We start from the raw sequence: 27,818 nt of genomic DNA on the forward strand, positions 1-27,818 counted from the left end.
TCAACAGTGAAAAATTTTATTTCGTATGTTTAATAGTGACATTCTTCGAGTAGCCCCCACGAAGCAGGTAGGTGGTTTCTCCATCTCATTCCTTCAGTGAGTCCTGGTTATTTCTGGAATCTGCAGATTCTGGGTTTCAACACACTGGCTGCTTCATGTGATTACATATGAAAATAAGGAGGTGGCAAGGGTCCAGCTCAGGGCAGCTATCCAGAAGCAAGAGAAAGGCCCTGGCACACCACTCCCTGAAAGTCTGCCTGGCTTTTCTTGCCAGGATCCATCAGTGCTGTTTGTTTCTTTTTTTAGTGCTTTTAAATCCTCTGGCTGCACCCTGGCCAAAACAGACAGTGGAGGGTATTCTGAAAGAGAAAAACGGTCCTATCAAACAAAGGCATTATCTCTAACAACACACAGTTTCTCTGTACTTCCTTCACATTTGTATTCTGGAATGTTCTCCTTTTGCTCTGTGGAACACTCAGGAAATGGAGTCTGCCCTCTTGGGCCCTAGGATCAGCCCCTGGACTCAGGCTTGCTTCCTGTGGGATACCTTCCTGATACCAATGTGCATTTGCTTAGAAGAACTTAGCCAGCAAGGTCGGCTCCTGCTGAGGCCCCTATGGCATTGGTTTCCTGTTATCTCCATTTCTGAAACCTAATCACCACGGGCAGGCAGGGTACTCACAGGCCAAGGCCCAAACAACTATGGAAGATGGCTGCTGAGAGGCAACTGAGGGACACACATGTCCATCATCCTACCAGTTTAGATTCTGGGGCCACCCCGCCACCCACTACTGTTCAAAAACTTCCCCAAAATAACAGTCGATGTGAGTGTAATCTGTAAAAGATAGTCTGCAAGGCAGACACGGGAGAAGGTCCTTTCCACCCAGCAGAGATGACAGTGAAGGGGTGGTGATGCCTGCACGTGGGGCTCCAGGGCCCAAAGCACAGGAAAGGAGGGTAACTAGAACCTTCGGGTTGTCACCTGCCATGAAGCCCATCTTTCTGCCCAGGGTCACCCACTCTCAAGTCTAGGGTCATTAACACACACAGAAGGATGTACACACTGACCTGTGACTGTAGGTCCGCCTGCAGGGAGGTGGGGCAGCAGGTTCAGAGGAGATTTCCATGGCGTCACTCTCATCTCTCAGGGCTCTGGCTGGTGGCTCTGCTGCAGCTGGCATGGCTGGGCTGTAGAGGGAAAGCAGTGAGCAGCACCTGTACCTGGTTCCCTAGCACTAAACTTGTAAGGAAGACACTATTATTTTCCCTGCAATTCTTTTTGTAAACTATTTTGGCACATTCTAAGGTTACAATTAAATTTTCAAATTATTGGAAAAAGAATATTTTATGGCATCGTCACTGGTCATGCATTCATATAACTAAGTCTGATAATGTATAAATTATCATGGTGTACACCACCATGCTTGGCTTTTTTTAGGTGACAGGGATAGAACCTCAAGCTTATGCACTTCACCGAATGAACTGTCTCCCCATGCCCAAGCCATGTAATGATGATGAGAGTTCACTGAAAGGACCCTCTCAACCCCCCACCCCACCTTACAGAGTTTCTCTGTAGCTTTGAAGCCTGTCAGGAACTAGCTAGACCAAGCTGGCCTTGAACTCACAGAGATCCACCTGCCCCTGCCTTCTGAGTGCTGGGATTAAAGGCGTGCACCACCACCACTTGGCTCAAAAAGAATCATTTTTTAAGGGAAGCAAAAAAGCATTACACTAAGAGTTATTCCGGGAGTTTACTTTTCCCAGAGCAGTGTAAACAGTCATGGTAACAGACAGCTTTGTGGATAAGTTTTTAAAAGTCAGCAGAGAGAGAAAAAAAATGAAAACAAAACAAAACTAGGAGTTCCATGAGAGAAGTGTGAAGAGTGCATGCACTGGACAGTCCCCAAATGCCCCTTGTTGGTAGATTCAGAGGGGCACGCAGGGCACAGACCAGCACAAGCACCCACTAGTACCATTCCCTCTGCTCTCAGCCAGGAATTGCTCTCCTGTCTCCACTGACATATAACCCAAGCATACTAATTCACTGAGCTCAGAGTTCCAGCTACCTGTGTATGAAAACTAAGTCAAGTTTAACTACAGTGTCTGTTCCCTGGCTCAAGACTGGGGACAGTCACAACTGGTTCCCTCACGTACCCTCTGTTTGTCTTGGGCTTATCAAATCGGAAATCCGCAGGGTACAAGTGGAGCCTCACCATGTGATCCTTCCGGTCTTGGCTGGTCTTGAACTTCTCTGGGCAGCCTTCCACCAAGCACTGGTACTACAAAAGACAAGGTGGCACCTCCACTCTCACCCTGCCCTAAGCCCCGATCCCAAGGAACCATTGTAGCCGCGCTGAGTGTAGCCAACACCCACCATGTCTTGCCTCTGGGCCAGGATCTGGAACAGAGAGTCATGCCATTCCAGGATGTGGACATCCAACAAATGCCCAGAGGGGAAGGCCCGGCTGCAGAGGGAGCAGGTGTTTCCATGTAGCATGTGATAGTGGTGCTGGTAGTCCTCTAGCGCAGCGAACACTTGGCAGCAGCCAGCCACCTGACAGGTGAACTCGGGCACCCTGGGAAAGGAGGCATGTCACTTGGAAGGATGCCCCCACCCCAGGCAGGAATTCCAGGGGGATTTGAGCTTCCTGTGCCACCTCAAGCCTTACTAATAGACTAGGGGAGGGAGGACCCAGCCAAGCCATGCGTGAGTATGGGCAGGGTGGCGCTAAGCCAATAGTACTCAGGGTGTCAGCTGGGAGGGGTCCGAAACCTAGCCTGTATGCGGACGGGAGAGGAGGAACCAGGGTAGCGCTAGCAAGCAGAGAAAGGCCTCGAAGCCAAGCTGCTCACATGGACTTCTCCGGCGTCTCGGACACTTGCGTGAGCATGTCCTGCAAGTAGAGGTGCCGCTGCACGTCCCCATCCTACAGAAGACAGGCGCCAAAAGCCATGGGTGGACCTGGGCCCCGAAGCCCCGCCCTACAGCTTTGAACCACGCCCCAACCTATAGAGTTGTATCCAGCCCCTAAGTCCTGCCCACAGGTCCCACCCACACAGATAAGCTCCGCCTAGCCTAGCCCCGCCCACAGTCACAGTCCCGCCCCCTCGGCCCCGCCCTGTGTGTCGGGGGCTCAGGAAACCTTCCGCCCAGGTTTTCACGCACCTCAAAGAATTCGTGATCCCGCGGGAAGTGCACGGGGCGCGGAGTGAACCGGAAGGGCGCCGCCCCAGCTGCAGGGTTCCGCTCCACCGGCAGCGGCTCGGCCGCCCCGGGCGCCCCAGCTAGGCGGGAATATAGCGAAGGGGGAAGCAACATCTCCACGGTTGCCGCAGCCCTTCGGCCACCGTCGGCGGGGCGGGAACGGACATGACGTTTATTAACTTCCTGTGGCGACCCTGCGGAGCGGAACGCGGCGCGGGGAGGTGAGTGAGGGCTGGGTCTGGGTTGTGGCGGGAACCGGTCGGGGCGGGGCTGGAGCCGCACGCCGGGACCGGGTCCGCGAATCGGACTAGCCTGCAGTGGTAAGAGTCTGATTCTCTTGGGCGTCCACCGCCGACAGTTCCTACGCCTGCCCGGGCCTGCCCCACAGCTCCACGGTGCGACAGTCTCTGGCTGTTTCTGTCCCCTCCAGGCGTCCCGCTGGAGGAGGCAGCGGCCGTGGGAAGTTCACGGTTAATGTGACCCCTCTCTCCTGAGAGCCCTATGGTGACTACGGAACTGACTTGCCTGTCTTCTGGAGTGAAGGAGTCAGCCCCCCGCCCCCCTTCAGTAGAGACAGGCGAGGGAAGAAACCCTAACCTAAATAAAAAGGCTATTGAGATGTGCAGCTGACACGTTCGGGGCTTTAACTTTCCTCCTTTCCTAAAATACTGCAGAGCAGGGCTTACCTGTTAGAAGGTATTATCATGGAAGAAGATAGGGAAGCTTAAACGCTCCTAGCTTTCTCAGCCTGCCTGCCTTCTTTGTCTCCTTCCTTCCCTCCCTCCCTCCCTCCTTCCCTTTCTCCTTCCCTCTCTCTCTCTTGCTTTTTGGTTTGTTTTTTTGAGACAGGGTTTCTCTGTGTAACAACCCTGACTGTCTTGGAACTCACTTTGTAGATCAAATTGGCCTTGAACTACAGAGATTCGCCCACCTCTGCCTCTGCCTTCTGATTGCTGGGATATTAAAAAGTCTGCCACCACACCCAGCCAGCCTGCTTTCTCATACACTTCAGGAGCACCTGCTCAAAGGGTGGCGCCACCCACAGTGATCTGGGCCCTCTCCCATTAGTCATTAGTTGTCAGTCAAAGAAATGCCCCACAGGCTTGCTTACAGGCCAGTCTGGTGGTGGAGACAGTTCCTCAGTTGAGATTTTGTCTTCCTAGATATGTCTTGGTTTGTGTCAAGTTGGCAAAAAACCCGACCAGCACAGACAGGCTGGTTTGTACTATCATCCAGGAGCCTCTAGTGGTCCTCAACCTTCCTAATGCCTGCGACCCTTTAATACAGTTCCTCGTGTTATGGTGACCCCCCCCCACCATAAAATTATTTCATTGCTCTTCGTAACTTTTGCTACTGTTATAAATATCTGGTATGCAGGAGGTCTGATCTGTGGCCCCTGTGAAAGGATTGTGGGGTCTCGACCCACAGGTTGAGAATCGTTGCTTGAGATTCCCCTTTTCACGCCTCTTCTACCCCCACCCCAAGCCCATTTTTGTCATTGTCCACTGAAAGAATGCACCTGCCTTGCTCATAATTGGTTGCGCCAGACTTTGCTAAGTAAGTTGTGTTCAGTCCAGTGCATGTATGGTGACTGAGAGCGGTAGGAACCAAGGAGGGTGAGACGGTCCAGCGGGCTGTTAAGGGTTAATCAGACTTCTCTCTACAGTTGTATCTTTCAACTGTGACCTTGTCTTCCTGTATGTAAGGATGTCAATTTTGTTGAGGTTCCTGTCTGTGTCCTTTGCCCACTAACTGCCAAGAGTTTAGCTATGTCTCCTAGGGCATATCTAAAGCCTTAAAGGAAACTACCGTTTAGAGATGAGAGAAGCCTTTATTTTTTTCTGGAATTACGTATAAATCATGAAGCACGGCAGGCTCCTTGTATTAATATATAAGAAGTGGGGATATCTGAAGATTTACGCGTTTACTTGGATAGGATAATAAACAAGTATCTGTGTAGATGATCTTTCCATGTGAGTAGCTCTGCCCTCTGGGTCTGATGGTCAGGGCTGTGTGTTGGCGGCTCACACCTTCGTTACCGTCTAGCATGTTGCAGGACAGCCTTCAGGCCTGGGAAACGGCATGGTACTGCTGAATTTGGAGAGAGCATATGTTGGGGGAGTTTGGGGTTTTGCGTTCTGCTTGCTGGGTAGCTTAAAGCAACTCTTTTGAGACCTGCCAATATTTAAAAAAAAAATTCCTTGAACGTTTTTAGTTTCGTACGTATGGGTGTTTTGTCTGCATTTTTATCTGTGCACCATGTGCGTGCAGTGCCAGTGTCAGATCTCCTGGAATAGAATTACAGATGGTTTTGAACTACCGTGTGGGAGTTGGGAACTGAACCCAGGTCCACTGCAGGAGCAGCCAGATGCTCTTAACTGCTGAACTGTGTATCCAGCCCTAAGGGACCTGTCATTTAAAATACTGTCAGTGTCTTAGTATCTCTCTAAAACCAAACAATGTCCACATTACTTAGTAAGCATAACCAGTTTGCAGATAACAGCAAACATGTTGAGACAGCATTTGTTTTATTTAATCTCCATAGCAACTCTGGGTAGCTCTGTTACTCCCTCTTCTCATGAGAAGCAAGCAAGAGGCTAGCTAGCATTTTGTCACATCTTGTTTTAGTCCTTGGAGACACCTGTTTTGACCATCGGTGGAGGTTGATAAACTAAGAAACTGCTTTCTATTACACGGGTTTACAGTGTGAAACTCTCAAGGTAGAGATCCACGATGGCACTGTTTGTACATTGGCATACTGTGGGAGTGTGTGCTGAGTGCCCTTGGCACTGTTTAACTCAAGGCTTGTCTCGGTTGGAGATGTTAGCATAGCAGTTCTTAACTTCTGAGTTACAACACCTTTGAGAATTTACAAGAATGCTCAGAAAGTTCACAGGTCTGAATAGGAAAGTCTCATCTCCAAGCATAACTTCACTAATGTTTGTGGATCTCAAATTAAGAATCCTGTAAAAGTTTATTACCATGTTCCTATAATATCATCAAGTTTATTAGGCTTAATTTTGAATCTGTAGCTAGTGTCTGTTTTCCTTAATGCTCTTTCTTAGTGCTTCTGATACTGACTAGCTCAGCCATCGGTAGAAGAGTGGAAGACCCCATGTTGTCAGCTATTGGTACCAGGATATTGGTACATCTGTTACCACTAGGACATTATATACAGTCTCCACATGGTCAGCTACTTTCCCCTGGAATGATGGGATAGATGGGATGAAGTCACCAGCTCTTTGCTAACCAGTGGGAATTCACATGCCGCCTTCTGCTGTTGCGCTGTGACATCGGCTACAGTTCTGTTTGATTTTGAGACAAGTTTTTGCTGTGCATTCCAGACTAGCTTTGACTGTGATCTTTCTGCCTCCCCTCTCAAGTTCTGGGGTTACAGCCTCCGAAGTCGTTTTGATCTCCACCACTTTGGCCAATGTCTCTACTCTAATACTGCTGGTCCTAGAACATCAGGAAAGCTAGAATATGTGGAAATCTTACCTACCTAAAATATCCTTGTATGTTGCCAGGCCTGGGCCAGAAAAGGAAACATTGAAGGCTTTAGAGTGCAAAAAAGGATGCCAGACTTAAACCTTACAGTTTAGGGTTTAAGAACTGGGTATGCCCTCATGAGTGGGAAGTTTTAATACATCAGGACAGAGACAGTAACATAGGCCTGTGCAAGCGCCTCAAAGGGCAGGATCTTTGTGTCTACCCAGCCAGGGCCTGAAAAACTGAGACAAAACAGCAGATCTGCCTCCTGCAGGCAGGCCCATGATCACATGAGGATGGCTGGACCAGGAAATGAGGACAGGCTTGTGGGCCCATTTCTGTGAGTTACCCCGGACAGCTGGCTCCTTTAATGATGGTGTGAGCTGGAAAACAACTGGAGGCTCTGTCAATAGGGGCATGACACAGGTGAATGCAGTGACAATGGCTGGCAGATTTCAGTAGCATTTTGATAGGTCAGACTGTTCGGGACAGGGAGAAGCTCATGATTGACATAATCTTGGCAATGATTTTAATGTCAAAAGCTTGAATCAGTCAAAAGACATTTTAGGTTTTAATTTTGGAAGCCAAAGTAGCCAATCTTGTTTAGGTTTCAATTTTATGAACAGCCTCTTTCTGCCTTCAGGAGAATATTGCTATGTTGGTGTCTCAGATAAACTATGAGTGAATTTCGGATTCACCGTGATGTCAATGAGCTGCTCAGTCTGCTGCGCATCCATGGTGGGGGCGGGGCTGAGGTCTACATTGACCTGCTGCAGAAGAACCGGACACCATATGTTACAACCACAGTCTCTGCCCACAGTGCCAAGGTGAGTACCTGTTCCTGATACAGTACCACAGCAGTGGGGGCCTGAAGGTGCAGCCATGGGTGTGGACACTCAGCCTAGGGCCATGGGGATGGGCTGTCCCTGGTAGCCACAGCATGGCTAGTACTGGGCCAACAGCACCTGGTGGATGCTTCCTTTGAACCTGGCATTCACTGTGCTCTGCTGGTCTTCAGGTTCCTGGCAATAGCTCCTGTTATTTTATCCCGTTATATAAATGAATCAGCGGGTGTCCAGAGAGAGAGACTGAACTCTCACTTACACAGCCCTCCTCTGTTCTGAGGAGGAGACTTAATATATGTAAAAATTACTGGGTGGGAAAAGGAAAGCTACTGGTATTAATCACGTTGAAATTTCTTTCAGTTTTTTGTTTGTTTGTTTGTCTTTTCTTTTTATCTCTCTTTCTTTGTGTAGCCTTTGCTGATCTGAAACTCACTGTGTAGGTAGTACAACAGACTGGCCTTGAACTCAGATCTGTCTGGGATTAAAGGGGTGTACCACACCACACCTGGCTCAATTATTTCTTTTTTAAAGAATTCCTAATTTAATAATGCACCTTTAATAAAAGATACCTTTGAATTTGAAATCTACTATGTTTTTAAACCTAAAAACATAGATACTAGAGAGCTGGTTCAGTGGTTAAGAACACTTGCAGCTCTTGCAGAGGACCTGATTCAGTTTCCATTTCCCCACATGGTGGCTCATAACCATCTGTAACTCCAGTTCCAGAGGCTTCAATGCCCTTTCTGACTCTGTGGACACTGCATGCACATGGTGCAGAAATGTACATGTAAGCGAAACATTCAGACACATAATAAAGTAAATCTTTTGAAAGTTAAAATAAAATAAAATAAAGTAGACTTTGTGAAGCTTCACTTATTTAACCAGTGTAATGAAGGCATCGGTACAGGCAGATGGATTGAGCAGAGCATGGCTCAGGAAACACACACTCATTTGGTTTGTTGCCCGATCGTTAAACATTGCTGAGTGAAACGTTCCTAAATTGGTACAGGCAGTAAGTTCAAGAGGCAGCAAGTGTCAGAGAATGCATGAGCTTGAAGGAGAGCTGTGAGTGCTCCTAGGCCGTGGAGCAGAAGACAGGAGAAATCATAAAAGAAGGATGGCTGGATTTGGTGGACCATTGACATTAATTTCCTGTTTATTTCAGAGATGTGATTGTTTAGCTCATCTAATTCAGCTGTTGTTTATTTGTGTTTCTTTTTTTTAAGATTTTTTTTAAATATTTGATTTGTAACTGTCATTAATTTACTTCTGCTTGTGATTTGAGGTTAAAATTGCAGAATTTTCTCGTACTCCTGAGGACTTTTTAAAGAAGTATGATGAACTGAAGTCTAAAAATACAAGGAACCTTGACCCGCTGGTATACCTGTTATCAAAGCTCACAGAAGACAAAGAGGTGAGCTACCTGCCTCATCTGCATCACCACACCTGCTTTGGGGACATTGGAAACCCCCCCCCCCCAGTGTCTCCACAGAGTCCTCAAGGAGCCTGGGGTGCAGGTTAAGCCTCTCCTGCACATCCTGTCCCTGCTGTTACTGACTGGCAGCTGTACCTCATGATGGCAACACTTTGAAGGCATGTGTTTGATGAAATGTTAGCCTCTCCATACTGAAAGAATACCTGTAAAATTAAAGGGAAGTGGATGTATTAGCTCATGGCTTCAGTCCCCATTATTTTTGGGCCCAAGTTGAGGCAGAATAGAGAGTAGCCTGGTAGAGAGGTGACAGAGCTGCTGGCAACTGGAAAGCAGAAAGAGATGGACCAACAGGCGTGAAGAGTTCAGTTTGTGTTATCAGTGAGTTAATCCACTGATAAGGTTAGAGTCTTCATGAACCAACTCTTTCAATAACATCACCAGCTGGGGACCAAGCCTTTAACATGTGAACCTTTGGGGAAGACATTTTATATCCAAACTATAGCAGTGAATCATAATAACGCAGGATGGGCCAAGACCAGGAAACATGGATGTAGTAGCATGAGGTGTGCATGTTTGCTTTTCTCTGATGCTGTGCTGTATGTGCCATGTGTCAGTCTGGAGCCAGAGAGTGTGTGTAGAGCCCAGCTCTCCATCCATGCACAGATGAATACCAGGCAGGAGGACAGGCAGGGAATGTAGTAGAACATTTGTCCATTGGAGGTAAAATTATGGATTGACTGTCAAAGAAGACTGTAGGCTTTCTGTCCCCTGTTGCTTTGGTGATGTGACAGGTGGTAGAACACAGTGAGCTTTTGTGGCCTGGTGTAACTGGATGGTTTTATGTGTTTGCAGACACTGCAGTATTTACAACAAAATGCAAAGGAAAGAGCTGAGCTCGCAGCTAATGCTGCCACCAGCAGCAGCACCAGCTTCAGCATTCCTGTTGCTGCCTCTAAGATGTCCACACAGGAGCTAGAAGAGCTGAGGAACCAGTTTGGGGGTGTGGCTACAGGCTCCACACTGCAGCAGGTACCATATCTACCGTCGTCCACAGGGTGCTAGCTGTGCAGATATTTCTATTCCTAGTAAAGAAAAATAATCTGCCATAAGTGAGGCTAAGGCTGATTGTGCTCTACAGTCATAATTCTGACCCATAAGAATAAACAGTGCAGTGAGGGTCTGACCACGTCCACCTGCCGTGCATCCGAGCCAGCACCAGTCGTGATTCCTACCGGAATTTGTGACAGTTTCTAACACAATAGCACTTTTTAAATTACCAGTTATTTCCTCTAAGTTATGTTCTCCCATGGTAATTGCTGCTGCTTGGATTCATCCTGCCTCACACTGGCCTTTTTGTGAGTTTCGAGAGTCATAGCCACCACATGCCTGAATTTGAGACCCTCAGACCCCTCTTCACAGCCCTAGCTCTGTATAGTGCCCCAGCCTCTCCACTGTTTGCTGAGCACAGAGGACACCGCAAAACCTTTTAGGTATATCCCTGTACCATAGCACTAATACCTTTCACGTTGTGTGACCTACAAGTATGCAGAGCTAAGTCGGTGCTTCCAAAAGTTGCCAAGCATTGTTAGCCTCTGGTTGTAGTCTCCCCAGAAGGCCAGTGCTCTGTGCATGGCCTAGAATCTAGCCGTTGTGATGGACTTTCTCCATATGGCAAGGATGTATGCCAGTTGCTAATTCCTGTCTTATTTCAGTAAGTGGCATTAGATTTAGTCACTGCTAAGAAAATTGATTTTGGCTCTTCCTGCTTTGTGTCCTGATCTGACACAGCTCTGAGGTAAAATGCAGACATTCCTCCATGGCCCCCATGGTTCTCATAGCTGGTGCCCTGGTGCCTGTGGGCTCCTTGCTGGACAGAGGGACCTTCATAGGGCCTGGCTCTCTTGTTCCTAGGCCCAGATGTTGTGATGGGCAGATAGAAATATGTCGCCTTTTTAAGATCAAATGTCCTATGTGCTGAAACGATGGACTTTTTATATGCAGAAGATGTGTTAATTTCTGTAGATATCTTAGTTTTGTTTGCACTATGGTATATTTTTGTTTTTGTTTTTTTAAAATGTCCTTACTAGTCTCTGGAACTTACAAGAAAGATGCTTCGAGACAAACAGAACAAAAAAAATTCAGGCCAGCCCCTTCCGGTCTTCCCAGCATGGGTATATGAGAGGCCAACACTGGCTGGAGATTTCCTGATTGGTTCGGGCTTAAGCTCAGACACGGCTTTGCCTATAGGTATGTGATGGATTTCTTCCTGACACATGAGAACTTCTCCCTGCTTGCATGTGCTTCAGCGGGCTGGGGAACTATGGGTGTCATGCTGAAGCCCAGAGGACTTGAAGTGGTTGTTGTTCGTTCCTCCTGCCAGACCTTTGGGACAGTCCGAAGCTGGTCTCCCAGGCTGTGCACAGATGAGCAGACCAGAAGGGCACAGTTTTCTGAAGAGATTTGTGATTACTACAGAGTCCATCAAATATTAGTACTGTGTTTACAAAGGCCTTAGAAGTTGTGTCTACTTGACAGCATGCTGTTTCAGGGCAGGTTCTTGGAATCTGAGATGTGTGTGATGCATGCTATGGGCTGCATGCAATCCACAGTGTTTTTTCAGATCATATGAAATTTTGTACATTCATATAGCATACCTATGATATCCTACCCCTTTAATGGCAGGCCCAGTTCAGGAGGAACATGGAGTGGTGTGCCTTGCCACAGCTCATGAGTTCTGGGTAGTGTCGGTGTGTTGGTGCAGAGGTCTACTGTCACCTTTAGAAATACCTTACAGGACTGTTAGACAAATTGAGTGTTTTTCCTGTCCCTAAGCAGACATATTCTGCTACAAGTTAATGGGAAGGTAGAGACAGCTGGCTTTATGTCATGGACTTCTTGTTTGCAGTGTTGGTATTTACCTAATTGTCACCTGTCCCATCACCTGGTAGAGGTAACTGCTCTCCTGTCTATACACGGACCGTGTGGCCAGCATAGTCATTGTCCTTGGTGGAGCCTCAACCTTAGACATTCTCTTTCTGCAGCCTGAGGGTGTAATTGGTGTTCTGCATACTGTGTGTCCTCAGGACTCGTTCCTATGGGATTCCACTCTCTTCAGTAATGCAATACTTAGCATCATGAATCAACATTTCTCCAATTGTCCCAGCTCTGTGCCCTTCCAACTGCTCTTTCCAGTAAGCTCCCCTGTCTTCTCACGTTGCCTCTGATCCTTGACATTTAGTCCTGGACCCACCTCCTTTATCTCCCCTTTCCAAGTGGCTAGGTAAACTTTGTCACCTATTGCCATTCTGCTGCTGTACCTGCCACCCCCCACCCCCCCCAGTGGCTTACTCATACCTAGAACTGTTGAACATTGAAATTCAGTAAGTTTGACTAAGCAACTAGTTTTCTGTTTTATTACTTTAATCCAAGTAGCTATGGCATTATGCAGGGGCATGAATCTGACAACTCATCTTCCTCCCCTTTCTGTAGTTCCTGTACTTACTGTAAACATAGCTAGAGCTATGCAAGTGCAAGCTTTCAGTGCAAGGCCTGAGTCTTGGGTCAGCCGGTCCAGTGACAACTCTAGTGCCCCCCCCCCCCCCTGCAGAAACCCTGACAGTTTGTCCAGGCTGGCCCCTTCTGGCCCTTGAGCTCCATTTTTCACTCAGGCCCCACATACCAGCCAAGTTTGCTATCTCAGGGTGTTTGCACATTGTGTTCCCCAGCTCCTTCAGAGCTCATCCTGAAGATCTGGCAATACTTGCCTATCATGCTTTGTCCTTCCTTGGTTAGGAGTGGGACTTTGTGCTCATTTCCCTTTCAGTGCTGGGACCCGATCTTTTTTAAAACTACAGGTCTTGTGCGTGCCACCATAGTCTCCATGAGTTCATGTGTGCATTATCGGTCCTGCTGTGTCTTGAAGACATTGTTTAATTGGCTTCTTTTTAATAGTGATGATCTCTTTAGAAACCATGCCTACCTTAGCTCCAGTCTTACATGGGCTTTTCTGAATAGTCTTTATGCTTTGCATTTTATTTTATTTTAGGCTCCCAATTCTCACTGTAAAACCAATCTAAAAGAAGTCTGGGGGCTAAAAGGAGAGATGGCTCAAAGGTTAAGAACACTGACTGCTCTTCCACAGGTCCTGAGTTCCAGGACCACATGATGGCTCACAACAATCTATAATGAGATCTGGTGCCCTCTTCTGGCATTCAGGCAGAACACTGTATAATAAATAAACAAACAAATAAATAAGTCTTTTTTTTTTAAAAAAAGTTGGGGGGGGGGCTGGAATAAAAATGTCATAGCCTAAAGGAATGACTGCCTCAAAGTTACCTACCAGGATTAATTAATTAGTCTATTACTTTTAGACTCAGACTCAGAAATTTTCAGGGCACAAATAGTATGAAGACAAATTCTTGGCTAAAATGTAGCACAAGTGGCCTCAAGTCTGTGTTCCTATCTGACAGCTGAGAAGCCTGCCTTTCACTCTCTATTCCTAATGTATTCTGGTCATTGCTACTCACAGGACTTGCCCATTTGCTGGGGAATATTATTTTAAGATGTGTTGCTTTTGTTTATGCTGCATTTTTTTTTTAACTCTGTGAAGCTGTGATTCTTTGCCTCTCTAAAACTCCTGATGGTCCTAATAAAGAGGCTGAATGGCTAATAGCAAGACAGGAACAAGGATAGGCGAGGCTGGCAGGCAGAGAGGCTAAATAGAAGAAACAAGGAAGAGAACAAGAAGGGGAGGACAGGGGAGCCAGCCACCCATTGCTTAAATTCTAGGCTCCTCCAGCCTGCATTTCTAAACATTTCCACTTTCTTCCCACAAACTAATCCAAAGCCTATGAACCACTTGGCCAGGTTTAACAGAACTTGTTCATACCAACTTTCTGTATTGTTACTTTTTGCTGTGACCAAAATAACGCAGAGGACAACTTAAAGTTGGAAGGGTTTTGGCGGGGCTTGGGGAGAAGAGGCCCACAATTTCAGAGATTTTAGCTAATGTCCTTTGGTCTGTTGATTGTGGGCCCTCAGATGAGGCACCACATCAGGAGTGTGTGGTGGAAAAGCTGTTCATTTTGTAGACAGGAAGCAGATTAGGAAAGAGCTGGGGATCCTGTATAACCTTCAAAGGTATACCTCCAGTGTCCTACTTCTATAATTCCTGTGTCCTGAGGTTTCTGCACCTACCAGTAGAGCTACCAACTAGGGATCAAACATTCAACATAACCTGTGGAATATGTTCATATTCAAACCATATCAGGGAATTGCTTCCACTTTCCATCCATCTGTGTACAAGAGGTTACAGAGAAGATGGTAAGTAAGGTTATGGAGCTAAAGTCTAGTGTTGCCTCTGCCTTGCAGGTACACTGCCCTTGGCCTCCCAGGAATCAGCAGTGGTGGAAGATCTGCTCTATGTGCTTGTGGGTGTGGATGGCAGGTACATCACTGCTCAGCCCTTGGCTGGGAGGCAGAACCGTACCTTCCTTGTGGACCCCAACCTGGACCTGTCCATCCGGGAGCTGGTAAACAGAATCCTCCCTGTGGCTGCCAGCTACTCTACAGTAACCAGGTGGGTCCTTAATAAATTTTGAAGAGCCTGTGAGTCACCAATCCCTATCCCGACTCAGTTTAACTCTTACTGCCACAGATTCCCATTGGCTATAAGTACTGGAGTGAGTAATTTGCTTCTTAGATAAGAATGGGATTTGGAATGGGCTCAACTTTTTTTGGAAATTTAGCCCTTCCCCAGTTGTCTCATGTATCTTTGCTGTAGGTTCATTGAGGAGAAATCTTCATTCGAATATGGGCAGGTGAACCATGCCTTGGCTGCTGCTATGAGGACCCTGGTAAAGGAATACTTGATCCTGGTCACACAACTGGAACAGCTGCACAGGCAGGGCCTCCTGTCACTGCAGAAGCTCTGGTTCTACATCCAGCCAGCCATGCGGACCATCGACATCCTCGCCTCTCTTGGTGCGGACTGCTTGGTGTAGGGGCTGTAGGTGGATGGCTCCCTAAGGCAGCGCATGCCAGGCCATTCTGGTAGCAGGGTGGTGGGCAAAGCACTTGTCATGTCTTGTTTTCATGAACTATAGAAGGAAGGTGCCAAAGTATTTTTCTTTATTCTTGTTTTTTGAGTCAGGGTCTCATTATGATGTGTGCCATCACATCAGGCCTGGAAGCTTTTCTTGATAGGTTTCGTTAGCATCTGAAGCTTTAGCATCTGAGCATGGTGTCTTGGGAGGGGTCCTGCCTGCCTGCTAGGGGTGCATAGACACCTGGTAGTGAGCCACCCCTTTCTACCCATAGCCACTTCAGTGGATAAAGGCGAGTGTGTGGGCGGATTGACGCTGAGCCTTCTCCATGATAGGAGCTTCAACTACACAGGGGACAGCCAGGCGCAAGAACTGTGCCTCTATCTGACCAAGGCGGCCAGTGCACCCTACTTTGAGATCCTGGAGAAGTGGATCTACAGGGGCATTATTCATGACCCATACAGGTAGGCCTATAGGTGCCAGACACCTTTCACCTGGAGTCTCCACTGTGCGATAACCTGAGAAGGGACATGCCAGATGCAAGTCCTCAACACAGCAGTCAGCTAGGAGCTGAGGGAGTGTGTCGCTCACTCAACTGCCTTTCAGTGGCTTCATCCTGTTGAGTAAGGAACATTGGGGTCTAAATCTGGAGCCCATGTCCTTACCTCCGTGTAGTTGTGTGTGCTACCTCAGCATGGTACCTTTGACCATGTAAAGTAAAGGACTAGTTCATAGAGAGCTCTGTTCTCCTGTACTGGGGATAAACCCAGGCCTTGCATGTGCTCTATCACAGAGTGGCCTAGTGTTTCTTTACTGAGGGGCCAAATTATAGAATCTGGTGTGGTGAGCCTAGTAAGCATTGCAGTTTCCATCTGACTACAGGGAAATGGGTCTTAAAACTCTATGGGAAGGGTCTGGTTCTGTTGGTGATGGACCCAGGACAAGTCATTCTGTGTCCATCCTTTGACCATAATGGAAAAGTAGGGAAGAAGCCACCTAGCTCTGCCTCAAAGAAGACACCTGCTCCCAAGTGAGGCTACAATTACTCAGTGGTTGTGTAGGTGTTTCTAGAAGCATGTGACCACCTCGAGGTTGGCCAGGCTTGCCCTCTAGTGTCCTGAGAGACTGTGTGACTTGCAGTGAGTTCATGGTGGAGGAACACGAACTGCAAAAGGAGAAGATCCAGGAGGACTACAATGACAAGTACTGGGACCAGCGCTATACTGTGCTGCCACAGCAGATCCCATCCTTCCTGCAGAAGGTAGCAGGCAAGATCCTCAGCACAGGTAACTACTTGGCTCTGTCACCAAGGAGGTCAGTGGCCTCTTCACAGCCTTCCAGCCTCTCTGCCTCTGGAGATGATGTAACTGGGAATGACCTATTAGTCTGAACTGTTGTTAGCTACTGGTAGTTCTTAACTCTTCATGGCTTCATTCTGCCCGGCCCCCCCAATCTGGAAGCTATCTGCCTTAGACATAGCTTTCTCTCTTGGGTCTTAACCTCTAAAAGTCCATTCTATAGCAAGAAAAGCCATGAGGAACCCACACCTCCCAGGCCAACTGTATCCTTTAGTTTCATTGCACAGGTTAAGCCTGATGTAGGTATTAGGCAAGTGTTTGGGGCCTTGGCATGTATGCTCTGCTTTGAGAGCTTAGCAGCATCAGAAAGGGCTAGGAGATGATTCAGCAACCTAGCTCTCAAGGCTTTTTCAAAATCCTTCCCATGAAGTACAGTCCTGAGGAGCCATTGCAGGTCACTATTGCACAATCTTTTTCAGGGGAAGGAAGCAAATTGTACTTCATGTTTAGCCCACTACCTCATGTTAGATTTGTGTCATAAAGCTCCAACTTGAGATACAACATGTACAGAGATACTGAATCCACCTTCCTCTTTTCATTTATTTATTTACTTTTTCAGGAAAATATCTAAATGTGGTCAGAGAATGTGGTCATGATGTCACCTGTCCCGTAGCCAAGGAGATCATCTACACACTCAAAGAGCGAGCATACGTGGAACAGATTGAGAAGGCATTCAACTATGCCAGCAAGGTGCTGCTGGACTTCCTCATGGAGGAGAAGGAGCTGGTGGCCCACCTGAGGTTAGACTTTACTTCACATCCATGTGACTGAGAGTAGAATGTCCCTCTTAGCAACTTTTTTTTTGTCTCTGCACAGGCTCTCTGCCGCCCTAGTGTGAGGTGCCAGGGTCTTAGTTCTTTATACTGTCCAAGCCAACGAGTCTCTCAGCTCCTTGCTGTCTGCCTCTCCCCTGCCATGTCCGAGCAGTAGCTTCATGTCCCATGGAGAACTGCCAAGCCTCTACCTTACATGTTGAAGGTTGGGTTCAAACACCCCATCCCCACCCCTGTCCCCTGGCACAGGTCCATCAAACGCTACTTCCTGATGGATCAGGGGGACTTCTTTGTGCATTTCATGGACCTTACTGAGGAGGAGCTCAGGAAGCCAGTAGAGGACATCACACCCACACGCCTAGAGGCTTTGTTGGAGTTGGCCCTGCGAATGAGCACTGCTAACACTGACCCCTTCAAAGATGACCTCAAGGTGAGTGCAGTGTTAGTCACGGCACATGGCTTCTGAGACATTAGAGTGAGCACATAACAGGGCCCAGGCAAGGTGTCCCATCTTGTGTTTGTCCTCACTTCCCAGAACACTAGCTTGTAAGCACTTTGTTTGTCTCTGTGTCTGCTCTCACAAGGGACGCTGGTGTGTGCTTTTCTTGTGGGTTTGGTCTGCACCTGTGCCAGATTAGGTTCTCCTCACCTCACAGAGTGTATGGAGATATATGCTGCTTCTCTATGTTCTTAGGTGTGGTGAATGCACCGGTGAGTTACTTGAGTTCTGTCACTGGGCTTTTTCTGGAAGATTCTGCATCAAGGCTCCATCTCATGCAGGTCAAGGTCTTTCCTAACATCTACTTCTAGAGTTCATCCTGGACATCTGTATGTTTCTGTCGCCATCAACAGGGTGTGCGTTTGCTGCCATGCAGTGCAGAGAACTATTGTGGTCCTGAAAGCTGGCAGTAAGAACTCCACTTCCATTTCTCTGACTCCAGTGGTTTGTGTCTTCTGTTCTCCCTCACATAACTGAAAGCTTCTCAGTTCATTGATGTTTTTAAGAACTCAGTCTTGGTTTTATTGCTTTTCTCCCTTTCTATTCTTTGTTTCTATTAACTTGTTTCTGTTAGTGTTGGGCTTAGTTTCTGTTCCTTTTTTTTTTTTTTGAGTTTTGAAGTTAGGCTATTTTAACATGCTTTGTTGTCATTTGTTTCAAGAGAATCTGTAATTTCCTCGTGATTTCTTCTTTAGTGGTTTGTTTTGTTCAATTTCCACTAATTGGTACATTTTCAGGGTTTTCTCCTGTTACTTAGGATTTTTTGTTTTTTAAATTTTGTTTATTTTACTATAAATGTGTGGATATTTTGCCCACATGTGTATCTTTGCACCATATGCGTGCAATGCCTGTGGAGGGCAGAAGAGAGCATCTAATCCCCTGGAACTGGAGTTACAGGCAGTTGTGAGCCACCATGTGGGTGCTGGGAATTGAACCTGGGTCCTCTGAAAGAGCAGCCAGTGCTCTTAACCATTGAGCCATATTTCCGGCACTGTTACTTAGTTTTAACTTCAGCTGCCATGCTTGTAGAGTGTGCTCTGTGTCAGTTGTAAAGTGTCCTGGGATTCTACATGGATTCTTCTCTGCTGTGCAGGTCTTGGATGGTTCTTAGTGCTGTCCATGTGGCTTCCATATATTACTGTGAGTGGGCCTGAGTCTCCAGTTTTCTCCTAGGACTTCATTTTTCCTTGCAGTTCTGCTCTTCTTCACTTCATATATTTCTGGATTTCTTGTTAGGTACAGGAGTAATTTTATGGGGTACATTTCTAGTGACAGTCTGTGGCCTGATCATCCAGGTGGACCACACAAGAGCCATCTCAGGTGCTGGCTATGGGGCAAATGAGTCATGACTGCTCACTCAATGTCCCCATCTGTGTTACTTTGACAAGCAGGATTAGAGTGGTCTACATTTTCATGACTGTTAGGAGATGGTGAGCATTTGATTTGTTCATGAGCTGTTTGTGTTTTTCCCTCCTTTATTCTTTTTTTTTTTTTACTCAAGCAGTCTTTAATGAAAACTGTATGAGACGCCCCTACTCCTGCATCTTCTCAATCGTTTCTTCCTTGTATTTGCCCTTCTCCTTTCCTACTTGTCGAGACTTGGCTTTCCTTTCCAGGATCTTCTTTCGGTGTTTGTCCAGCTTTAGCCTGGTGATCACCACCTTGCTGGGGTGGATGCCCACGTGGACAGTTGTGCCATTAGCCTTTTCCTGCTGCACCCGTTCAATGTAGATGACGTATTTCTTCTGTACACTCGGACCACTTTGCCAATCTGCTGGCCTTTGTAGTGTCCCCGGACAACCTGAACTTCGTCATCCTTTCGAATGGGCATCGAGCGAACATTGTACTTCTGTCTCAGCTCTTTGGATGGGGGGAAGAGATGATCTTCCTCCGAATGTGAGAAGGTGCATTGAAATGCCATTTGCGGTTCTTGCTCCGGTCAGAAGTCACAAAGGGATTGAACTTCATTTTGGCGGCTGCGATCCCCCTCCTTTATTCTTTGTGCTTTGTTTTTTCTAGTCTTTTATATTCTGTGTCTTTCATGTTTTACAGGAGCCCTTGTCACACTGGCATGTGGTTGGCTCTTGATGAGTATTTTAATAATTAATGTTGTAGACAGTACTGTTTGTCTATAATAAGTTTTGTCATATATCTCACCTAGTATGCTTCATCTTCACAGGTAAAGTAAAAAGTCTTCACTCCTAAATTATTCAGTTTCTCCCCTATGGTTTCTCATTTATAACAGCAACAGTAGAAACATTTAAAATGCTGTTTTAGGACTGGAGAGATGGTTCTGTGGTTCGGAGTTAATTAGGCTTCTAGTGCTATGATAAGCACCATGAGTTAAGCAGCTGCGGGAATGGGTTTATTTCAGCTTCAGTTCTACATCATACTCCATCACTGATGGGAAGCAGAACAGCAACTCAAACAGGGAGGACCCTGGAGGCAGGAGCTGATGAACAGACCACAGAGGAGTGCTGCTTGCTGCCTTGCACCTCATGGCTTGCTCAGCCTGCTTTCTTATAAAATCCAGGACCACCTGCCCAGGGTGGCAGCCACCCACATTGGGTTGGGTAATCCCACATCAATCACTAATACAATCTACTACAAACCTGCCTATGGGCCAATTAATAAGCATCTTCATAATTGAGATTCCCTTTTTTCAAATGACTCTTGTTTGTATCGATTTGACATAAAACTAGCCAAAACACAAAAGTGTTTACTGTTTTTGCAGAGAACCTGGGTTTGGTTCCCAGCACTCACACTGGGCAGCCTGTATCTTTAGTTCCAGTGGATCTGATGCCCTCTTCCCACCTTCACAGGCACCAAATGTTCACATATTATATATACATATATAGATACATACATAAACACATACACACATAATATAAACATGAGTCCTTATGTAAGTAAGCGCCCTGTGTTTTCTCTTCCATTTTGATAGAAGGTGTTTTGATTTAATTTTTCTTGTGCGGTGCTATAGAAAGACCTAGGATCTCACACATGCCATTGTACTACATATATCCCAACCTAACATTGTATTTTGGAGACAAGGTCTCTACATAGCCCTGGCTGTCTTGGACTTTACTCTGTAGACCAGGCTGGCGTTCAGTTCACATAGATCTATCTGTCTCTGCCTCCCGAGTGCTGGCATTAAAGATGTGGGTCTTTGTTCTGGCTCTAAACCTAACTTATTAATTAAGGGTTATCAGTGGATGGTTAGCTTCTAATAGTATTTAAGGAAATTGCTTGCTTTTCCAACTCCATTCAGGAGTATGTCAGGGTTAAGACAATTTTCATACATCATTTTTTTTTTCTTTTTCCCCCAAGATTGACCTGATGCCTCATGACCTCATCACTCAGCTTTTGCGGGTTCTGGCCATTGAGACCAAGCAGGAGAAGGCAATGACTCATGCTGACCCCACGGAGCTCACACTGAGTGGTCTGGAGGCCTTCTCCTTTGACTACGTTGTCAAGTGGCCCCTGTCACTGATCATCAATAGGTGAGGCCTACGTGACCCAGGCCACATATGGTCAAGCCAAGTGCTTGCCACTGAGCTCTACCCTAACCTGACTTTTTAGTTAAGACTTTCCAGTTGGTGTTTAACCTCTCGGAGTATTTAAGAAACTTAGTTGCTTTTTCAGCTCAGTGCAGGTATGGGTAGGAGTCAGAACTGCCTGTTTGGACAGCCTCATGCTACAGGATGCTGGGTTGCTCTTGTCTGTTGGTGCCATCCTGCAGATAGTCAGGAGCACAGGCTGCCTTGCCGAGGTTCCTGACATGTCCCTCTTTGCAGGAAGGCACTCACCCGCTACCAGATGCTCTTCCGACACATGTTCTACTGTAAGCACGTGGAGAGGCAGCTCTGCAGTGTCTGGATCAGCAACAAGACCGCCAAGCAGTATGCGCTGCACTCAGCAAAGTGGTATGTCCTATTTTGCCCTCCCTGTCATTCTAAGAGCATTGTTTGAAAGTCACTTGTAGCTTTTCTGTTTTCATAATTCCCTACTAACTGCACACTCACTGTCATCCTCGTAGAGCTGACTTCCAGGCTCGGTCTGTATCACACAAGCCCTTCTCTATAGTCCCTCTTTTTCAGTATATAGAGCAATAAGTGCTGGGAAGTGCTCTGGTAATCTTTTGTACTCTAGTATGTGGAACCAGCTGATGTTCAAAGGAAAAGTTGAGGGTAAAATTTCAAGAATTTGCCTCAGGATGATAGGCAATGGTGGCACACACCTTTAGTCCCAGCCCTCAGGAGGCAGAGGCAGACGAATCTCTGAGTTCGAGGCTAGCCTGGTCTACAGAGTGAGTTCCAGGACAGCCAGGGCTACATGGAAAAACCCTGTCTCAAAGAAAACAAAGAATTTACCTCAAAGAGCTGGAGCAGTGACTTGGGTTAAGAGCATGTAGTGCTCTTGCAGAGGACCAGAGTTCTGTTCCCAGTGCCACACTGAAAAGCTCATTAGTACATGGAACTCGAGCTCCAAGGGATGATCATTTTCTGGCATCTGGGCATTTGCACTTACATGAGGATACCACATACATTACACATACATACATAATTAAAAAGAAATCTGGAAAAAAATTGTCCTGGTAAAACACAAGCATGTGGAGCCAGCCATGGTCGTAGTTCTTGGTATTAGCACCTACCTGATGTCTTAGCTCCTTTTCTACTGCTGTGATCAAACACTATGACCAAAGCAGTGTATAAAAAAAGAGTCTATTTTGGGCTTATAGTTCCAGAGGGATAAGAGCCCACTACTGCTATGGTGGAGAGCATGGCAGCAAGCAGGCAGAAATGGCAGCTGGAACAACTAAGCACTCACAGCTTGAATTGAAAGCAGGAGACAGTGAGAGATCTCAAATGGTGCTAGCCTTTTGAAACCTCAAAGACCACCACCAGTAACAAGCTTTGTCCAACAAGGCTGCCTCCCCAGACAGCCACCAACTGGGAAGATGCCATCCAAACCTCCACACCTGTACTGAGTAACTTAGTTAGCTACAGATCCTGCCCTGCCTCTCCGTGGTGTGGCTAGTTGGCACACTCTTTCAGGATGCAGGGGAATAAGAGTTGTGCTGAGTAAGATATTTACTTGACACCCTGATGAAGCCAGAAGTGAGTGTCCTCAAACTTCAGCATTGAGGCACCTTCCTTGTTAATGTCCTTTGTCCCTGAGTCTGAACCATCATCACGTGAGAGCTAGGATCACTCACGAGAGTCTGCTCTGCAGTGGAGTTGGGGCGGGAGCCATCACTGTACTGCGTGTAGTTGTGATGATTCTGCATCACATCCTCAGTAACTTGTTTCCGCACTCAGGTTTGCTGGTGCTTTCACTTTGCGGCAGCGAATGCTCAACTTTGTCCAGAATATTCAGTACTACATGATGTTTGAAGTGATGGAACCAACCTGGCACATCCTTGAGAAAAACCTGAAATCTGTGAGTTTCTGCTCTGCAGAAATACATGTAGCATCTAAAAGGCTCTTTCCAAGCCAGAGCGCATTTCATAGCACCGGCATATGCTAGCCGGTGTCATGGTGGTCACAGAAATGTCCACAGCCTCACATCTGCCTACTTCCTTCTCATGTACAGACAGGGCTTCCGTCCAACATGGTACATGAAAGAGGAGACAGAAAAAGACTGGGTAGCGACATAGTCTCTAAGAGATGACAGGCCTGTAGAAACAACGGAAATGTACAGGCAGTAGAGTACCAAACAGAACTGAAAGCCACGTGCACAGTAACTTCAGGGAAGTCTCAGGCCTTTGTTTGCAGGCTTCCAACATTGACGACGTGCTTGGCCACCACACAAGTTTCCTTGACAACTGCCTGAAGGAGTGCATGCTGACCAACCCTGAGCTGCTGAAGGTTTTCTCCAAGCTTATGTCTGTGTGTGTCATGTTCACCAACTGTATGCAGGTGAGGACAAGGAGGCAATATGGGAATGTTTAATGTCCAGGTTATTGCTGTATGCCACTCTGTCCTACAGCTTCTCCCCTTCAGAGCTCCTGGTCTTTGTGGCCAGTCCGTCCCATTCAGGCAGGGAAGCTATTTAGGGGCCCTGCCTTATTTCTTATAGTATCTCTGGTACTGGTCTCTGTCTTAGGCCTCTTCTGAATGCTTTTGCATTCATTTGTCAAAACTTAGTATTAAAGTTGTCACAAGCACTTGTCCAAAATAATGCAGAAAATATCAGGTGACAAAAGGGTAACCCAAGGTCTCTGGGCTGGAGGATGCTGGGAGCCAAGTGGTCTTCAGGCAGCACTTTGGAGCAGATAGGAGGTAGGAGATATAGGTGGTGATAGGTTATAGAGGAGCCAGGGCTGTGAAACTCATTCCTTAGGTGTTTAGACACCATGATAATTCCCATAGAGGAAAACATGAAACAACTATGATTTTATGAAAATCAGTTGATAACCATTGAGAAATATAGCCTTGCAAATGCTGAGAACTAACATCCTGTCTACAGCTTTGTGTTCCTGTGTCTCTGGGTTGGGTACTGTGTTCCTGTAAGTACTTGCTGTCTTGTTATGGTATGCTGTGTCTGGAACTAATCATAACCTTTCCTCATGACCTACCCTTAGAAATTTACACAGAGCATGAAGCTGGACAGTGAGCTGGGCCGGCTGACACTCGAGCAGGGTAGTGCACAGGGGCCACCCACAGAGACTGAGCGGACTGAGGAGCGCCCCCGCAAGGAGCCTACCAGGAAGGTACGTGACCTTGGGGCTTGTCAAGAAAGACCCTCTTTCTAGTCAGCTGTGGCAGTGTTGGCATTTTTAACCCTTTCCTGGTTGTCACCCATGTGATGGGGAAAAAAACGGGTCCTGCAATTAGGTTCAAAACACAGCCATTAGAGTCTTTCCACTGAGCCTCCAGACATCTGGTCTCCAGAGTGTGGCCAAGTCATCTATACAACAGTATTGTGTGGAGTGGGCCTGAATGCCCTAGAGCACAGAGCTTTGCTTGGCTGCAGTTGGTGCTTAGTGCTTATCCCTGTTGGTGCAGATGACCTATGCAGCCTTCAGGATTCATGGCCACGAGTTGGCAATTCGGAGATGGTCTGGGAGCATGTGAGGGTCAGAAGCCAAGGACAAAAGGAGATAAGGTCTATCCTCCTTGCTTCTTAGTGTACAGGAGGAAAGCACACCAGTGCTGAAATCAGACCTGTAGAGAGCATATAGTACCCATTGTTGGTTCTCCATGCTGTGAGCCTGGAGAAGCCCCAGTGGGCCTGTTACCCTAAGTATTTCTCCATTTGCTGTGTTCTGATACCCCAGTTTCCCATCTTGTATAATAATGGGAACATCACAGCTTCTTTCATTAACAACATTTGGAGGGTAGAGGCAGGAGGATCAAGCATTCAAGGTGAGTTCCAGGCCAACCTGGACAACATGAGACTCTGTCTCCAAAAAAGAGCCAGAAGTGGTGGCACATGCTGTAATTCCTACTCTCAGAAGGCTGTGGTAGGGGAATCACAAGCCAGCCTGAGCTATGGTAACAACAGTCTGTCTCAAAACTAAGAAAAGAAACACAAAAAGGGAAGAACATCCTTGTAGCTAGCAGAGAGGCTAAGCGCCTACCTGGTAACTGATACTGAGCTCCCTGGGATTTGTCTCCAGCACCTGTCCGAGCATGTGGATACTCCTCAGCTGGCCTCTGGGTTCGAGGCCACCATCAATAACTTTGACAAAAACTTTTCTGCCCATCTTCTTGATTTGCTGGACCGACTAAGCATCTACAGCACCAGTAACTATGAACATGGCATGGCCAGCGTCATCTCCAGGTAAGAAACACCCTTCCTGACTTTGAAGCCTATCCCTGTCATCTGCTTTCACTGTAGCCCTCGCTCCCCGTATCCCTAGCAGCAGGCGTCCTAATCTGGGCAAAGGTGGAAGACGGAAGAGGTGCCAGCTGTGAATACTCTGGTGAAGGGGTGTCTGCTTATCACTGGGATAGGAAAGGGGCTCTGACTTCAACCAGGAACTGGGTACCATCCCTGAATTACCCTTTGAAAAGTGCTAGTTTGTACACTGGAATCATCTGGTACATTGTGCCGTCCTACAATGCCCTAGTTTCAAGGGTTCCTAGAACCGAAAGTCACTGTCAGGCTTCCCAAGCCTGGGGCACCCTCAGAATTCCATTGCCAGAAGATAGGAACCCTCACCCATGGTGTTCAATAAAGCCCACCAGGATTGAGACCTGCAAGAGTATCCGTGCACTGGCAGGTGGAGCATGCTCTTCCCTCTACCTGGAAGAGGTCCTAGTTGTGTCTGTTACTCACCTTTACATGATTGGGAGAAGTGGGGTTGCCACATGTATATCTTCTCAGCTCGGGCTGGACTCTGCCCTATCCTGGAGTTTCCCTGACCCTCCTTTCCCTCCTCTAAAGGCTGGATTTCAATGGTTTCTATGCCGAACGCCTGGAACGTCTGTCTGCAGAGAGGAGTCAGAAGGCTGCTCCCCAAGTGCCCATCCCAAGGGGGCCCCCAGCATCAACACCCAGAGTGGCCATCCCTGCACAATGAGCTCCCTTTTTAAATACCATCTTTCTGAACGTGGGCGTTGGTGTTATTATTGTTTAAGTGTGGTTTGAGATTCCATCTTGGCTCGATGAGTTCCTTTTTCAAGGTACTAGATTTCCTTTTGGAAGCTTTTCAGAGGGCTGGAGAGATAGCTTAGTCAGTACGTGCTTTCTGTGCAAGTGTTAGGACCTGAGTTCAGATCCTTACCATCTTAGTTAGGGCTTTCGTTGCTATGATGAAACACCATAGCAAAAGCAACTCAAAGAGGGTAGGGTTTGTCTCATCTTATAGCTTGTAATCTAGTCCATCATCCAGGACAATCAGGGCAGGAACCGATACAGAGGCCATGGAGGAGGGCTGCTTACTGGCTTTCTCCCATGGCTTTCTCGACCTTGCTTTTTTTTATCATCACACCCAGGGCCTGCTCAGAGGCAACACTGTCCACGCTGAGCTGGCCCTTCCTGTTTCAAGCATCAATCAAGGAAATGCACCACAGAACAGCCTTGTGGGGCATTTTCTCAGTTGAGGTTCCCTCTTCTAAAATGGCTCTATCTTATTTGAAACTGATGTAAATTTCACCCAATACACCACCTGTATAAAAAGTTGAGTGTAGTGGAACATTCTATTCCCAATGCTGGGGCAGGGAGAAAGGGTTCCTAGGGCTTCCTGACCAGCCAGTCTAGCTAAATCATGAGGTCAAGAGACTTGTCTCTTAATTAATTAATTAATTAATTAATTAATTAATTAAAAATAGGATGGATGGTAATAGAGGAAGTAACTGGTATCAGTCTCTCGCTTCTACATGCACAAGCATGCACACAAACACAAACAAATATGTACATGTACTTGCAAAAGGAATAAAAACGAAAGCTGACTGTACCAGAGTAAGGTTTCTTAAAACTTAACTGTGTTTGCCTTCAAAGTTCAGTGTGTGTGGGGGGGGGGAGGGTGGTGCTTTTAGCCTCAGACAGTAAAAGCATGTTTGTGCAAGGAGCAATATAATTAGAAAATACCAGGCAAGGGAGGTGTAGCCTGGGGGTTGGGACTGTTCTCTACATGGTTTGGATCTGCCTTTATGGACGCTAGGGGGCAGCATTATCCCTGACTGAAGGTGTTCTCACTTCACCAGTGTGTGCCCAACTCTTCACCCAGAACCCTTAAGGTGTACTTTCTGAGATGTGTCCTTGGAGACAGACTAAGCTTTAAGCTGGACGCTACTCCTGCCCATCAGGGTCTGGATGCCCTTTATCCATTAGATCAGGCCTTTCCTTTTGAAAATTATTCAACAAAGTATCTAACAAGTTGTACTGTGGCGGCCTCATCTCAATGGCTTTTTGTTTCAGTCCTGGAGTGGACAGTTTTAAACATCTGCCCCAGGTGAGCTTGGGGAATGAGGAAGTGTTTGGAGGAGTGAGAACTGGAGGCAGATCTCTTGATTCTGCAGCTGGTAAGACTGTGGATGACCCAGTCAGTACTGGCTAGCTAAACAGAGGCCCCCTGGAGTGCCTGTGTTTTGTTTCTTCTGGTCTGCAGCACGTGCAGGCTTGCCTGAGTAAACGTACATTGGCCAAGCCAGTGTTGTCAGAATAAATGCCAGACTAAGCAGAGCTTAGTGGTCTGTTTCCAGGAGTCCAGACACCCGT

General features: G+C 47.0%; 2 protein-coding genes and 1 pseudogene across 3 annotated transcripts; 1 reads left to right on the forward strand and 2 right to left on the reverse strand.

Moving 5' to 3' along the window:
- Znf511 (zinc finger protein 511) lies at positions 1-3,415 on the reverse strand. The gene is made up of 6 exons (XM_041666604.1): positions 3,167-3,415; positions 2,854-2,927; positions 2,375-2,576; positions 2,155-2,279; positions 1,069-1,188; positions 1-359 (listed from the first exon to the last, which is right to left on the reverse strand). Exons 1-6 carry the CDS (start codon positions 3,317-3,319, stop codon positions 281-283), a joined length of 753 nt encoding a protein of 250 aa, XP_041522538.1. The 5' UTR covers positions 3,320-3,415; the 3' UTR covers positions 1-280.
- Tubgcp2 (tubulin gamma complex associated protein 2) lies at positions 3,239-27,054 on the forward strand. Of its 2 annotated transcripts, none has more exons than XM_041666602.1 (18): positions 3,239-3,426; positions 7,338-7,521; positions 8,825-8,953; positions 9,827-10,003; positions 11,062-11,221; positions 14,345-14,552; positions 14,757-14,956; positions 15,293-15,482; positions 16,159-16,304; positions 16,936-17,116; positions 17,399-17,579; positions 20,979-21,151; positions 21,446-21,574; positions 22,970-23,090; positions 23,426-23,569; positions 24,235-24,363; positions 25,273-25,436; positions 26,043-27,054. In XM_041666602.1, the coding sequence occupies exons 2-18, from the start codon at positions 7,372-7,374 to the stop codon at positions 26,176-26,178; spliced, it is 2,718 nt and encodes a 905-aa protein (XP_041522536.1). In that variant the 5' UTR covers positions 3,239-3,426; positions 7,338-7,371; the 3' UTR covers positions 26,179-27,054. The 2 variants fall into 2 exon arrangements, with proteins under 2 accessions (XP_041522536.1, XP_041522537.1); XM_041666603.1 differs by lacking the exon at positions 3,239-3,426 and adding an exon at positions 3,436-3,525.
- LOC121457682 lies at positions 19,130-19,809 on the reverse strand (annotated as a pseudogene).
- Positions 27,055-27,818: the final 764 nt, after the last annotated feature.

This window comes from Microtus oregoni, unplaced genomic scaffold (assembly GCF_018167655.1).
Source record: "Microtus oregoni isolate MIOR12 unplaced genomic scaffold, Mior012 000016F_ref0000370, whole genome shotgun sequence".
NCBI classification, from domain to species: Eukaryota; Metazoa; Chordata; class Mammalia; order Rodentia; family Cricetidae; genus Microtus; species Microtus oregoni.

Bases quoted from the DNA above. Each gene is read 5' to 3' on its own strand.
- Znf511 (XM_041666604.1), bottom strand. From the start codon at position 3,319: ATGTTGCTTCCCCCTTCGCTATATTCCCGCCTAGCTGGGGCGCCCGGG. The intron at 2,928-3,166 runs GTGCGTGAAAAC...TGTCTTCTGTAG, and splicing joins GGGATCACGAATTCTTTGAG to GATGGGGACGTGCAGCGGCA. The intron at 2,280-2,374 runs GTGGGTGTTGGC...TGTCTTTTGTAG, and splicing joins TGGCCCAGAGGCAAGACATG to TACCAGTGCTTGGTGGAAGG.
- Tubgcp2 (XM_041666602.1), top strand. From the start codon at position 7,372: ATGAGTGAATTTCGGATTCACCGTGATGTCAATGAGCTGCTCAGTCTG. The intron at 8,954-9,826 runs GTGAGCTACCTG...ATGTGTTTGCAG, and splicing joins AGCTCACAGAAGACAAAGAG to ACACTGCAGTATTTACAACA. The intron at 23,091-23,425 runs GTGAGTTTCTGC...CTTTGTTTGCAG, and splicing joins TTGAGAAAAACCTGAAATCT to GCTTCCAACATTGACGACGT.